The sequence below is a fragment of the Parus major genome, chromosome 2 (genome assembly GCF_001522545.3).
Source record: "Parus major isolate Abel chromosome 2, Parus_major1.1, whole genome shotgun sequence".
Taxonomy (NCBI): Eukaryota; Metazoa; Chordata; class Aves; order Passeriformes; family Paridae; genus Parus; species Parus major.
In genome coordinates this window covers 105,485,733-105,501,578 of record NC_031769.1, presented here as the reverse complement: position 1 = coordinate 105,501,578, position 15,846 = coordinate 105,485,733, and the positions used below count along the sequence as shown (strand labels likewise).

At 38.6% G+C, this 15,846-nt stretch overlaps 1 protein-coding gene across 10 annotated transcripts in view; it reads left to right on the top strand.

Annotated features, from left to right (window-relative positions):
* Positions 1 to 15,846, top strand: part of ZNF521 (zinc finger protein 521) — a 229,385-nt gene that overhangs the window by 96,380 nt on the left and 117,159 nt on the right. For 9 of the 10 annotated variants that reach the window (XM_015618586.2, XM_015618587.3, XM_015618596.1 and 6 more), the window contains one exon: positions 15,529 to 15,613. In XM_015618586.2, coding sequence (XP_015474072.1) covers positions 15,529 to 15,613 — 85 coding nt within the window. Of the gene's footprint in view, positions 1 to 4,528; positions 5,438 to 15,528; positions 15,614 to 15,846 lie in introns of those variants that run through there. The other variant, XM_015618597.3, reaches the window with a different exon arrangement.

The following is a 15,846-nucleotide window of genomic DNA, read 5'->3' as shown; positions in this document are numbered from 1 at the left end:
CAGCAGAAGGAAATTTTAAGAAATAACAGCTTTTGTTTCAAAGAAGCTTTTAGCCTATAATGGTACGAGCATGGTGCGACCCATTGCTGTGAACGTGTATGGATACCCTGTGGCTAGGGAGCTGCTGCTCTTCCATCACCTTCCTCACTCCCTGTTTGTGCCCATCTGTTGGGATAGATATCTCTCAGCATGTCGTCTAACAGTGTTGTGCAAACTGGAGGTCAGGAGGGAGGCAGAGAGGGATGAGTGAGGATACATCAGCATATGTGGACCGAGAGGTAAGTATTTATGGAGCTTCTGAGCACATAGATGGAGATAGACTGGGAGAAGGACACTGGGGTAGCACAGAGCCTGGAGTGCCATGAAGAGAGAATAGGAGCTGAGAGTACAGGATGAAGTACCAGGAAGGATGCACCTCCCAGGGAAAGGCCCTGTGCTTTCATAACATCTTTATCTCCGGTTTGTGCATAGGGTGTTATGGGACACCTGAGAAATGGGATGTGGTGTGGAATTTATGGAAAGCTGTTAGACTGAGAATCTGAGGTCTGAGGAAAACCATTTTTTCAAGAAGAGGGAAGAGGAGTGGCTCTCATTCGCTGTGTTTTAGGCCACTGATGATCCCACTGCTGCTGAGTTGGAACCACAGGACTACCAGCTGCATGTTTTTGATAGGTTCAGAGTCATCCTGGTTTCTGTTTCTGTCATCTTACACTGAGTGACTACATGAAATCCCTCTTCCCAGTCATGTTGGAAGCCAGTTCCTGCTACCTTAAGCACATTCAGAATCATGTGTTAAGTCAGTTACCATGCTAAGATGTTAGCAACTTGTCTTTCTCTGGCTTGTAAACTAGACAAAAAGAGATTTGGGAGTCCTTTGTGGTGATGTAAGATCAGTTACCTTCAGTGTCATTAGTGAATCTTCCTGTACTTGGCTCAGGTATAATCAGAGTTCTTAGTTATGCTTCTAATTTGCAACACATTCCTCTTCTCAATCATTTTGATTTTTATATAAAAGTGTATCTAAGATGAAAAAGCCTTTAAACTACACATCTGTGGTTAGCATTTGCCTCCTTCAAATCACCATTTTCCCCCTACCTCCATTCTTGGGATGTAAACTGAATTTTCAGTGTCTATGGTTCTGGTATCCACATAGCAATGTAGACTTTCAGATTCTTCTCTCATGGGAAGACAAAGCAATCAAATCCCTGATAGCACATTAGTAGTTTTGGAAACCATAAATGAATGTTTGTAAAATCCTGAAAGATAATTAATTTTTCTAGCAGATGTACTTGTTCAAATTCTAGTGATGCAAGCATCACTGATGTAGCAATGAGAATCAAAATTGAAAGTGGTAATGTGCAGATGTTTAAAACTATAGATTGGATGTCCAGACTGAGAGAAGTAAAAACATAAGCATATAATAAAAACAGTAAAAAAAAATTGGATTTTAAAAATTTATTATTAGTCACTGGCTTTCATCCTTCACTGGAAGAATGTTTCTTGAACTGAATGGGATGTTGAAGACAGCTACTTAAACATGCAATTTTGGGGAATTTTTCAACAAACAGTATTAATAATATCAAGAAGTGAAAGTTTCATTTGCATTACTGAGAGTCACGTGATTTGAGAGTTCAACCTATATATAAAGAATACTTCAGTGGTAAGGCAAGAAAAATAGATATCTTGCATATATGAGATGTCAGACCATCAATATTGCTGAATACCCCTTTCTATTCAGTAATAGATTTGTATGATAAGAATGTTTGAAATTCCCTTTTAAGGATAAAAGATCACACTGGGAGTGTCACTTCTAGCTTCCTGGAAGTGTCACTTCTAGCTTCTTTGCTGGGTATTCTCATGGTTGAACCAGAAAATTTACCTTTTTAGTCTGTTCTCAGTGATGCGATAGGGTGCTATTACCTTACCACAGTATAATGTCTTCAGCTGAGCTGTCACCTGCTGAGCTCACCCCACTTGCTGAGTGAAAAATGTTGACCTGAATCATCTCCACTGAAAGTTACCTTCTGGTTGGTGTGGAAAATTATTAGTGCCCATCATTGGTTATAAGAAGTCGAGGAGCAGGTCAGAACTCATTAAGCCCATCACACTGCTGAATCTAGTACCCCTAAGTTATCACAGACTTAAACAGGCAGATTGTGGATAGCTAGCTTTTGAAAGAGCTCTAAAATGTGTACATCTGCAGGTTAATCTTTGAGCTTTAATAAGGTGCTGGATTCAGCTGATTGTAGATTTCTAGTAAAGATCTTGAATCACAGTGCAAGCACACTTTTAGGCTAAGGTGATAACCTTGGAGATACCAGAGTTACTGTCTAAAAGCAGAGAGCAAGGTCTGGTATGCTGGTGAACTGGGAACTTTTGAGACCTTTTTCTGTCACTCATTTGCTTTGCTGACTTGGCCAAATCTGCTTGAACATTTCTGCTTCATTTTCCTTATTCAGAATATAAGATAGATATTCCTGAAAAGTGTGTTTCCATGCTTACTTACAATACATGTTTTGTAAAGCACTTGGAAGATGAAAATCTGTTCAAGAAAAACTGTGTGGCCTTGACTCTCTTGTTCCTCCTTAATACACTGTCAGACACCTAATAAGAGAACACGTGACTCAGCAGAAAGTGTGCCCTCAGTTCTTAAGCTCCAAGACTTCTGGACTTGCTGAATCACACCAGCATAACGGTGCAATAAATGATATTGTCCATTTCTTAGCTGGCAGGGGAGGAGGGAATGGACTCCAGTTTACACCAACAGTTTAATGGTAAAACCTGAATTATGCTAGAGTATCTGCATGTACAACTGTGCTCAGTTTGGGGTTCAGTTGGGAACTTTCAGAGTAGGAGCGTAATTGCTTCTGTATCACTTTGTTCCATGAATGTGAAGCTCATGTGAATACTGTATTACCTGTGGCAATGCAGACAGTACTTCATTAATAATACAGGAATGCTCTCAATTTTCTGGTCTTGAGGAGAGAAGGAGCAGCATGAGTACACGGCCAAATTATTTCAGGAGCAACGGTGCTTATTTAGGTGTGGCAAAAGACTTGCAGAAACCCACTATTTCGGAGAGTATCAAAAATTCTGGACAAAGGAGAGGGCTAGCAACTGTCACACCAGCTGGAGAGCAGAATAAGTGAATCTGGGGCTGCTCTTCTGTCCTGTTGTGGCTGTGCAGAGCTGTATGCCAGGATGGGCATGTCACAGCAGGGGACACCGGGCACATCACAGCACTGTTCTGGAAGGAGCTGTGAAAGTGCAGGATGACAATGAGCTTGCAGAGATGGGGTCACAAAATTCAGATGCTGTGGAGAGCTGTTGGCTTCTTGAAACTCAACTTCTCCGACCTCAGATGAATCCTGAAATGGTAGCACCCTGGGAGAAAGAATGGAGCTAAGGTAGGTGTACTCTTGTATCATTGCATTTTTTTTTCTCTTTATTTATTCATGACCCCTGAATCTACCTTTATTCTCTTACTATTCTTCCCCCCACTTCTCAAAACACTGCCAGACCCACAAAGGCAGAAAACAGGAACTGCCTTTTGAAGTAGCTGGTTTATTTCAACAGCATGCACTGGCAGTCAGAGGCGGAAAGAAGAGAGAAAAGACTGTAAGCAACCCAGAAATGTTCCCAGATGCATGCTTTTGGCAGGGCAAGCAATAGCATTTTAGCAATATAAATCACAGTGCTTTTAACTGAAAAAATGCACTGAAATCAATACTCACGCATTTAATTGAAATACATAAAGAAATTAAAATAATCCTCCTCATCAGCAATCCAAGCTGATCATTCTGACTACAGGATTTTTATGAATAAGCACATAAACTTGTAATGTAAACATAAGTAGTGCCTTGGGTTTCCTGTCAGTGAATCCAGGCCCAGAACAAGTGATTTTCATGCTGTATTTTGGATCCAGGGACAGAAAAAGGTAAAGAAGGTTTGTTGCTGGCACAAAGATTCGGCTTTGAAATTGTTTGTGGAACTAATCTGTGACAAACATATTTTCTGCTTCTGGAGTTTCAAAATGAGTTCACTAAAAATAACAATTTTGTCTTCTGGCATCCTTCTAACATTGCTTTCAGGAAAGTATTATTTAAAGTGTGACCATATCTATTCTTAGGAAGGGCTAGCCTGGGGTTTTTGTGCCTCAGTATGTCACCTCCACTTTGCACTATGCTTTAATTTCTGGTAGTGCCACTACCATGAATTGGCTAATAAGATCCAGCTTGAGCATTTCTCCTCTCTTTGTCTTAACAGTTTTGGTGGTGAGCTATCATAGCCCTCTTTGAATTTTACAATGATAATATTATTGTTATCATGTTGCCGTAAATCCTACCAAAGCTGAGCTTCAAACTTCCCACCTCATACACACCATGAGTTCAGTCTGTGAAAGGAAGGCCATATGTTGGCTGGGAGCTGCTGAACAGAAGCAAGGGGGAAAATTGTAGTTAGTTTTCTTAGTTTCCTATCCACTTATCATTGAAATCTAATGCTGTTTGTCTGTCTTGTTATTTGTCAGAGGCTTCAGATGGGGAATTTGGAGAGGCATCTTCTTCACATCCATGGAAAACTTTGCATCAGAGGATGAAAGGATACTGTTCTCCAAAATTTTCAAGAGCACTAAACCAAGATTTCTGTAAAATGAACCAGGGTGGGGGGGCATGGAATGCGTGCTTGAGGAAACACAGAAGAACAAGAGAGGGACAGAGGAATGTGAACAAAGTCCTTAAGGATCTCTAGAGAGGGCAAATATAGATTCAGCAAAGCTTTTTGAGACAAAACATCCATGAGATGTATGTTCCTACTGCTCAGTTGTGCAGCCCACTATCCTCCTGGGGCTTTCCCTGTACTTGTGCCTGCCTGCTGGCCAACTGACTGGTGTAGCATGCCACAATTTCTGCACAGCCCCAGAGGACAATCACAGTAGTGATGAGTGCTTGTATTCTGATCTCAAAATTAGGAAGAAACAAGAAGAAATTTCACACAATTTCCTATCCTGATCATCTTTAGGAAGAAGACACAGAAAATCATGAGATATCTCTATTTGTCTGCTGTTTTGCATACCTCTAGAGGATTGTCTCATTTCTGCCTCTTATTTTTGGACTACTATTGGCCAATTTCAGGGAAAAATTCATTGATTAATAGTAATCTCAAAGCCTATGAAATTGTTACAATGTTTGGGAATAAAGGTGACCCAGCAGTTGATTGAATCCAAATAGGGAGGAGGCCTTCAAGACATCCTAACCAGGAAGATGGCTGTACCTGAAATTTAGACCTGTTTTTTATGCAAAAGTCAAGCAAACACAAGACATGAAGTTATAGGAGGAAACTATGATTGTTTTTTGTGATACTCACAGGCCAGCTTCTTAAGTGACTGTACATGAGAACTGTTTTTCAGCACTACTCAATAAATATATGTTATATATGATGTGTGTATGACTTTGTCTCGTACAACAAACATAACACCCAGATTTGTTACTCTGTCATGAGAGAAATAAAATGGGCTAACCATTAATTTAAAATGGGTATGTAGCCCTGGTACTGCTTGTTTCATGACATTGTACAAAATGAACATAAGAAAAACACCTGACATGTATCTTGTTAAAGGATACTGTTCTTTGACCTGCCAAAGCTCTGTGATAGCAGATAGTTGATCTTACGCCTGGTGGTTCAAAACTGTGTGGTTCCTTTTTTTTCCCACCAAAGCCATCTTTCATTTATACTGTTTCCTGCATTGTATATACAAATTATTGGGTAAATATGACCTGTACTATTTTATACAGCATATTTTGCTGGGCAAATATGGCAGCAAACTTGTTTCTCTTGCTAGCATCCACCCTCATCTTGTGAGACTCTAGGGCAAGAAGCTGATGGGACAAATGGACACACAGGAGGTTCCCTCTGAACATCAGGAAACTCTGCAAGGGCAACCAAGCCCTGGCAGAGGTTACCCAGACAGGTTGTGTATCCCTCTGAGCTACACATAAGTTATCTGGATGTGGTCTGGCTCTAGGTGACCCTTCTTGATCAGGAGGCCTGGACCAGAGGATCCCCAGAGATCAACCTCACCCATTTTGTTCTTCTGTGGTTTCCAATCTTTGGACCCATCTACCAGATGTATGTTGATGTTCCTCGGTGGCTAAACTTTTGTTGCTGGTATATGGCTCCATAAGTCAGTGAATAAAAGGGCAGGGCCCTCCCTGATACTGAGCATCTCAGTACAGTGCTACCAATAATAATGTGCACTTCTAGGAATCATTTTTAATGCCTGTGAAATGCCTTTGAAGAGTGTCTACTTTCACTTAGAAATGCAGCCATTTCAAAGTTATTTGCTGATTGTGTACTTAAAAACAAGGTGAGAGGTAGAAGAGAAGGGAGTTATTAATCCTTTTGATCATATGTCCACAGTTTTGGTGTCCTGTGTTGGGCTAAAAGGCCTCTGGTTTTTTTCTTATTATTCAGATGTTTCACAGCATTCTGTCTAAAAAGGTACATCTAATGACTTTTCATATCTGGAAGGCCACCTCTTTCTCTCTACATTGTCCAGTAGGAGACAGAGTAGTTCACCAACAAAGAATGATCTGAGACTTCAAGCTTCCAAATTTCCTTCTGTGTTTGCTTTATCACTGCTACAACAATCTTTGTTTCTGCTCTGATGGCTGGAATAGGTTTAGAGCCAGCTTATAGGAAGATGGCTGTCTGCTTAAAAATCCTTGCAACCATCACAGACAGTGACCAACTTGCAATTGATCCTGTTCTGCTGCTTGGTGCTTCTCTCACAGGCCTAGGCAGGGAATGTCTGCATCACTGGGTGATTTTCCCAAACTATCAGTCTTAATCATAGTTCCTCATTTCTCGTATGCTCCCTGCTTCACAGCTGGTTTGTACCCAGGTTTGTAGTTTGTACCCAGGTTTGTACACAGGTGGTTCAGTGGTCAAAGTCCTCCAAACCTATAAGCATGGCATTTTGCATCTGAAACAAATTCTGCAATCTCTTTTTTTAGATAAGGAAACAGTAGACTGAAGCCCCACGTAAAAAGACATTACAGGATACCTAAGAGGAACTACTGGTATTTTAAGAATTAATGTGAAAGTAAAAGATTATGAAATAGGACAGAGGCAATTCTGGGAAGTCCCCTTAATTCCCTTAGAGGAGAGCATGTCTTCACAGGAAAAAAACAGTTAGACACAAATCATTGTGGATAGTGTTGAAGAGTGGCTGAGCAGAGTGCTTGTTTTGCTGGTACACCACTTCCTTGGGCAGCTGCAGTGCCCCAGCAGTGGTTTTTCAGCTGGGCACACAGTCAAGCGTCATTGCAATGTCAGCAGCTGTGTGCCAGCTCAGACGCTACCAGTATATTTGTTAACGTTGATGTGGCCTAAGTGTATCCATAGAGGGTAGTACTAAAATCACAGCAATGATTGTAGGACTCTGTTCATGGCATATTTTGTAGTGCCTTTTTAAAACCTCAGTCTTGCCCATGTTATCGTGTGAAGCCTTCATTTGTGAAGTCCCATTGACTTCCCCAAGTGCAGAGCTAATTGCATGAGAAGGATCTAAGGGGTTTACTCCTTCTCCTGATACTTCAATGAAAATTAATTTCTTATATATTATGTATGAGTAATATATTTCTGTTTGTACATTAATATTAATGTTGCATATTTTTGAGCACAAGTTCTATTCTGTAGGATTAAATTATCTTGGTAAGTAATAGTGCAGAATTCAGTTTGAGTTAAAAGTGGACAATTAAGGGCAGGGGGAGGGTCCTAAGTCACACTTTGCAAAGTGAAATTAATCAGCATTAATTCTCCATAGAGTGGGAGAAAAGTGGATGTAGTGTTCAAATTACAAAAAAAAAAAAAGAAAAAAAAAAGAGGTGTATATATATAAAAAAAAAAGAGGTATATAAAAAGCTCCTGATTTTGCCTTTCTGTTAAAATCCAGAGAGCTTTTACAAAATCTGTGATGGAGAAAAGAGACAAGAGTATTCTCTTGTGCGTACTTGCAAACTATTAATTTTATTGGGCTACATCTGTTGTTGATTGTTGGTGAAGAAAGTAGTGGCTTTATTGAATGACAGTCTGTCTCAGTATGCCTTTTTTTAAAAAAAAAGAAATAAAAAGGCAACTTTAAAAGGGAAAAAATATCAGCTTTTTTGAGTCCCAGACCTGCCAAGTCAAGCTCTGTTGCCTGTACTTTGATGCCACTTCATCTGCAGAATTATCAGTGTGGTGTTGGTTATAGCTCCTCCTCGATGTCCATAGCCACACAGTGCCCCTGACACAGATGCTGATTGTTGGGATGCCTCTGGATGGGTTAACAGCTCTAGGCCTTCAGAGGGTCTCAGGCTGGCCATCATCTTTGGTTTTAAGTGCAATGTAAGGGGACAGAAAGGGGTGGGGACACTGACAGAAAGTTCAGTTGCTGACACAGTCTGCCCCAAATTCCTGAGCACTGCTCAGCACATACATGTGCACTGCTCAGAGAATCAGCCTCACCCAGGATCAGGCCATCGCACAAAAAGACAGAAAGAAGTGTATTTGCTTTTTAGATCCCAAATCAAATTCACAGCACTTTAAGCTGTTTGTATTCATAAACTATGTAAGCCTAATATGAAGTAATTGAGAAAGAAAATAAATATACAGCCATGTGCTGACAGGTTTTAGAGTTACTTTTCTGACAGGTATATCGCTTCAGTACTGAGTCTGAAAGGCCTAGAGAGAGTTAAAGGATTAGAGATCTCAAAGGGAAAAGATATAGTTTTTAAATGTGGCAAGATATGTTTTTTTCTGTGTGGGGATGTGAGACATTGCAAGCTAATGCTCTTCGTCAGCCAGGGGAGGGAAAGGGTTGTAACTAAGAGACACTGAAGGCAGACATGATTAAATACAGAATCCAGAATAAAGGTGAAAGATAGAACAGCAGACCATGAATTCAAGCAGAATAGAGAAGTTAGGACTGCTAACATGAACCTTTGTATTTCTGACTCAATATATTTTGTGTATGCAATAAGTACAATAACCATAATGAAAGAAATTAGGAAAAAAAAAAAACTTTCCATTTTTATTTTTGCTTATCTTATGGGATTCATTGTATTATTTCCACAGGCATGTACATTCAGACCCTATTATAATTTAAGACCCTGCTAAATGGAAACAGAACAGAAAAAAATTCATATAATCTCTATGAATGTATTTTTAAAAGTAATCAGGAAATACTAATGAAAGGGTTTTGTGTGAGCAATTGCAAGAGTTGGCAATTAGTCAATTAAAAAGAAAAAAGCAAGATGACAGTGCCCCATAAGCAAGATAAATAACTAACTATGCAGTGAAACTGGCTAACATATGCTTAGTTTTCTAAGAGCTTAAGGTTGACAAAATAAGCATCCAGGAAGATAGAAAAGAAATCCTCAATTAAGGTACTGTCAAAATTAATCTGAGCTCTCATGAAAAATGGCTAAATGGACAAAGCTAGGACTGTGGTTGCTCTTGTGTAACATGAAGGGCCAAGCACATTGCTAATGCTTAATAAAATAATGGTGTAAAAAAAATCAGCTGGCAACATTAGGAGTTAGCACTGGCAAATTGCTGTCGTTAGTGTGCAAGTTTTAAATGTCTCAACTTGTTATTTTCATATGATTTTTTTGGATGCTGTTCTTTTTCTCTTGTCAGGTTGCTGTTCTGTCAGTTTAAAAGGTTGAATTAACTCCACCCTTTATGTGAGGGAAACTGAGTGAATGACTGATATGGGAGAAGGGAATTAGAGGATGTGAGAGGTGTGGTATCACTCCTTTTTGACAGCAGCAGGTTGTCTCAGTGTCATTGATCCATACAATCAGTCTGTGCTAAAACTGAGGGGAAAAAGCCTTGGAAGTCCCCTTCAGTAGCGTGACAAGGGCAAATAATGTAATTAGGTGTAAACAGGAGGTTATTGGTGGGGTAACAGGTACACATCAAAACCATTTTTGATAGGGCACAGAAGAGAAGTGTGAAAGTATAGAACAAACTAGGGATGTCTGCAAGCCCAAGACTGTAGATGCCATGCATTAGAAGCTATAAATGATATTTTGGTTATTTCATATAGGGAATGAGTATTCAGTTAAAAGGGGCATGGGTACAGGAGATCCAGAAATGGTATATGTAATCAGGGAAACCAGTACAGTTAAACAAATGCTTTGTTGTTGTGCTAGTGGCATATCCTCCCCATGGAGAAGAATGAAGTACAGATTAGAGGTAATATAATGGAGTATAATATACAATAAATTACATACAAAAATATCCATTCCAAAATTCTCAGTGAAAGGAGCTGAAGATAAAAGGAAACATTAAGCAGATAAACTTGTGTTCTTTAAGAAGCATCATCAACAACCTGGGAACAGGCCACTAAACAAACATTTAACAGGAAATATAAGGCTGAGACGTGAAGCTACTGGTTTGTGGGCTTGATTTAAACAGTGAGGAACAGAAGAGGAGGGCTAATCAAAGACATGATAGAAGAAAGTTTGGATTTAATGAAGGATAGAGGGCAAAGACTCACAGAGGGAGGATCATGCTTAAAATTTTCAATAAAGAGTATTTTGAGAGAATAGCCACAAGTGCTGACAGAGGAGCCTATAAACATGATTTACCAGGATTTTAGCAAAGCTTTTGAAATGGTATAGCACAAAAGACTAATCTGTTGGGTGAATAAGTTAGGCGTAGGGAGAGATACTTTCTTTGATTAAAAAAGAAAAGAAACACAATCTTGGGTATGGAAAGCACAGGAGTCTTGTGAATTGAAGCAGGTTGGTTTGGAGGGGTGTAAATAATGGAAAGCCTTAAGAACCATTATTTGCACCAATTTTGTTGAACTTATGCAGCATATCAGTAGTCTGGAAGAAAGAATAAGTAGTAAGGTGATGAAATTCCCTGATAGTACAAAACTGGGGAAATGTCAGAACAAAATAGGCAGGTGATAAAATACTGAATGATTTTGACAAGGAGGTGGAGCATGAACTGATAAGTAGCATATGCAGTTCATTTTCAAGTAATATAATGAGGCTAGGGAATAGAAAAAAAAAATGTATCAGTAACTCAGTCACAGGGCACAAAAGTCTACACAGAAGTATTTTCTGCATACTTTTGATGAACTTCTGAATAGAACTGTAAATCCTCTAGTAGTGTGGTTATTAGTTGTTTTGCTTTGTTTATAAAATCAAAGCAAATAAAATTCTATGCACAGAATTGAAGTACCAATTGAAAGTTCATATTCCTGATCTGTTTATAAAAGCAGCAAAGTCTCATTTCACATAGCATGGACACTCTGGGCACCTTTATAGAAAAGAAATTCAGAAGACTGCAGAGTGATAAGTGAGGATTTGGACAATAATTAAAGGTCTAGGTGACATTAATTATTCAAAAGGTTAGGGAGACACATGCCTATGCCCAATCCAAAGCTCTTTAAATGAAGTCACAGGTTTGAATGCTGGAATGCTTTAAAATGGTTGTGAAAACAGGAATGCAACAGGCACCCAATGCTCTTGTTGAGACATTCATCCAAGTAGTTACTCTACTACAGTGATTTTGAATGGTCTCAGGAATGACTTGGGCCTCAGATTTACACTCAGCATTGAGGAAACAAATTGGCACTTAGGTTCTTGACAGGAGAAGAACTGATTATGGATTATGGGCTTGCTTATTGGAGAGTTTTTATTAAAAGATGAGGTAATAATAATAATTATTATCATTATTATCATTATTATCATTATTATCATTATTATTATAACAAGGAAAAAGTTAAACCACTTTTTTAATCCCATGTGCCTTTTTCCTCTGAAACAAATCTTTGAGAGTTTTTGCAAGACAGCACAGTTTAGAATGCATTGCATCTTCTCCATTTATTAAACTGGTTCTGTCTGAGTCCACACAGAAATGTACTGGCAAGAGCATTCTGTGACCCACCCTTGCTGATTTGAAATTACTCTCTTACAGGAAATATGTGTCAGCTTTTTTCTGTGTTTGTTGGGAAGAATGACAATATTGTCATTCTTTTGTCTCCTCAGAAGACTGACAGGTGTCCTTTGGGAAAAGCAGCTGTGGCAGGTTAGGGTGTAAGTGCCCTTAGCTGTCCACTTTTCATTGTTGTGTGGAATGGATATGCTCAGGGCTGTGAGCAAGAGTAGCAGGGCCTGGGGTGCCTGCTCGGTCCTGCTGAGTCCTCCACATGCTGGTGGCTTGGGCAGAGGGGCAAGGGAGCTCAGCAAAGAGTCCCTGCTGCTAACAGCTGCAGCAGGACAAGGCAAGGATGACTGTCACAACTCTGAGCTCCTTTCTATTCAGAACCATCTTGCACTGCAAAGGCTGAAGACACTCAGAGAAATTCAAATGCCTCCTTGAGTCACAACCCAATTTTTCTTCTGTGGTGTGTCACACAAGTGCTGCAAGGCTTCTTTCCTCCTCTCCAGGCAAGGGCATTGGAGCTGCAGTACCTCAGGGTTCATTTCTGTCTTATTCCCCCAAGTTTCCCCTGTTTGTGAACACAGTGTAAAGAGGGGCTGGGTCTCCTCCTACATCTCACCCTAGTAGGGGATTGGGATCAGCCTTGAGGCACATCAGGACCCAGGAACTCCTGTGAGCAGTTCTGAGTCCTGTGGTTCTGACAAAGCTTGTGAGACGAATATGTAACTTGCAGCAAACAAGAACTTCCTTAGGACATGAAACCTATGGAAATAAGTATGTGGGTTTTGTTCAACATGGTGTGAAAATGACTGGGTTTGATCACTTTGAAAATCTAGGAGTAAATGGAATTTACTGAGTATGCTTTTAAAATAAAAACTTCATCATGCACAAGTTTAGACACTTTGAGATGAGTGTGTGTTGAGCTAATAAAAGTTGATGTCAACATTTTAGAATATGCTTGGAAACAAAAAAGAACTAGTGCTTGATCAAGCAGCAGTCACAAAAACAATCTTCCCTTCATGATAAAATGAAAAACTCTGCGTGTGATTCTGCAAATATGTCAGATCATTTTGAACAGGCTAGTAAGTGCTAGTAAATTATTATTTTTTGTTGTTGTCAAATCACTTTACTTTTTAGCATTTGACTTCAAAAAATCCCCAACCTTTGTATGTGTTGTCTTTATGTACATCAGTCATAATTTTGCTGACAATTTTTGACATGCACTCTGCATTGCTCTGCTAACAAGAGAAAAGACCAGCCATTACATTTATGTTTCTTTGTTTTTCAACAAAGTCACATATCAGGAATAATGCTAGGGGTATGCTAATAAACAATACATAGTGCCAGTCATCAGGGAGCAAGAAATATTTTCTAACTAGTTCTAAAGGGAAACAATGTTTTAAAAAAAGGGAGAGTGATTGTTATTTATGCAATATTGTTGTTCTATATGTCAGCATCAAAAAGCATCTTGTAAAGAGCTTAGCATAATAAATCGTTGATTCTGACTGTCATTATTTAGAGGTCTTTGCTAGATCTAGATGTAGTGCAGTAAGGTTAAATTTACCAACATATAATAGAAAATCCTTAGACTGAATCTGTTTTTCTGCCAATGTTACCAGTATTGTCGCAAGAACAACAAAAAAGGAAAAGTATTTTATCTTTAAAACCAGCTGGCTTTACAAATCTTAACAGTAACACTAAGTCAAAGCAGATTTGGTTTCTGGGTGTCCATTGATTTTTGATTGTCTACATAATGATTTAATTTTGTTAAATTTTGAAAAACTAAGATTAATTTAAATGAAAAACAACAAAAAAAGTCTTATGATTGTTTCCACTATAAAGAGATGCAGCACATTTTATTGTCATTGAGAAAATTAAAATAGCCTCTGTGTATGCGGAGCAATGGGAGATTTTTAAAGAGGAGCCCATAGGAACACTTAATTTCAGAGCTGACTTTGATTAGTCGCTAATTTTTCAGTTAACTTGGTAAGGCAAAACAACATATGTTTGAAAATTTTTTTATTTTCCTGCCTAAAGGCTTGGAGTAGAAAGGTTCTTATTAGATGGGCACTTTCTCTGTCTGGGACAGGGCATCTAAATTTAGATGCTGATAAAAAATCCAGAAAGTCTTTATTGCTGTTTGGAGTCAGGTAAAAAAAGCCAGCACCCTTTAAAAAATATAATTGATAATACCAGCTGCATAAAACTCTTCAAAAGTTAAATATATACAAGAGAGGCTGTATTTTTGATGCACGTTATCCAGTGAACCCTATTTCTTCTCCTACTAATATATGGGAAATCTGCAATTTAATACATCTGTGCCAGATTCTTGTGACTTTACATTCTTTAAAAAATATGTGTTTTTCTGTGTTTTTTTCTTCTTCTTTTTGCTGATGTAGGCAAGGTGCCTGTGGCTGTGCAGAAAGATCTGTGTCTCTTGAGTTACTGCCTTGATGTGGCAGTTCAGGGCTTACCTTGACTTTAGTGCATCTTCAAAACAGGAATTGAGCTCTTCAGGACTGTTACCTTAGGACTTGAGTCCTTGATACTACAATTACTCAGTTGAATAATTTCATGAGTCTGACTTGTCTCATTAGATGCCTGGATAACTGCAGATTTTAAGTCTTATGAAGGAAAAAATAAACCTTATTTTGAATACATTCTTAGTTTTCACTTTTAAAACATGGCTTTCCAATATCAACTCTCTGGCCAATTCAGATCAAGAAAAATAATGAGAGAAAATGCAGTTACATTTTTAGGATGTTGAAATGCTTGGACAAGTTATATACCTTGTAGAAACATAGAAGAGCAGATCTTTTTTGAAAAACATCAAGACAGAATTGAAAAACGTGGTCTGTGCTCCAAATAGAGCAGAGTAATGCATTTCCTGGTTTATGATGAAATTTGAGCTGTATACACCATGATTTTTAAGTAAGTCAAGCCCAATCTAATGTGGCCAGAAGGCATGCTCTCTGGCTATATTCCAGTCAGGCTTCCCAGTTTTACTACAGGCTTGCCAATAGATATTATTGAAGCAAATGCCCTGATTTAGGAACTTTTTGTTCAGACTAGCTGTGAGGTTTTCCTCTTTGAAAAATGGCAGCCTGATGGACCACTTAAAATGTGTGGTGCAGAGGAGACTCTGCAGCCCCACTGAAAATGAGAGAAGCATATTTCTCATTTCTGTGTTTTTTTTCCTGGCTTCTCCCTTGTTATGTAGTGGATCTAATCCATTAGTGTAAAATGAAAGATCCACGTTTATTTCAGTGTTGTTTGGCTTACATCCCATGTATCCTCATTCCATTTTGCCTTCCATGAGTGTGGTACTGATGTTTTAGCAATACTAATGTGTCCATGGAGTTAGGAAGTTGACAAAAATCTCTACCAATTTTCAAAAAACTCAAATGAAAGGTACTACAGAACATGCAGAGTGTTATTTTTTTTAATATTAATAATTAAGCCTTAATGAAAGCACTGCTGGAGAGCTTTAAATGACCACTGTGACCACTTGGTATTTTGAGTTTTAATGGAATTATTACAACTGTATGTTTCAGTAAATTTTATCTACCCTTGTTTCTTTAGAAGAAGACCTACCAGTGCATCAAATGTCAGATGGTTTTCTACAATGAGTGGGATATCCAAGTTCATGTTGCAAACCACATGATTGGTAAGTGAGCACTAAAACTTCTCAAAGACGAATAGCCATTTTTCTTACTCATTATCACCATTGTCTCTAAAATTAAACAGAGTTAAGGAGAAATTAATTGTGGATCCATCAATGATTAACTTAGGCATGATTGATTTTTTTATTCATATTATTAGACTTGATAAAGCATTAGCATATTTTATTTTCTGCAAGGGCTAGTTTAGACTTCTGCAGAGAATTATATATCTACTGCC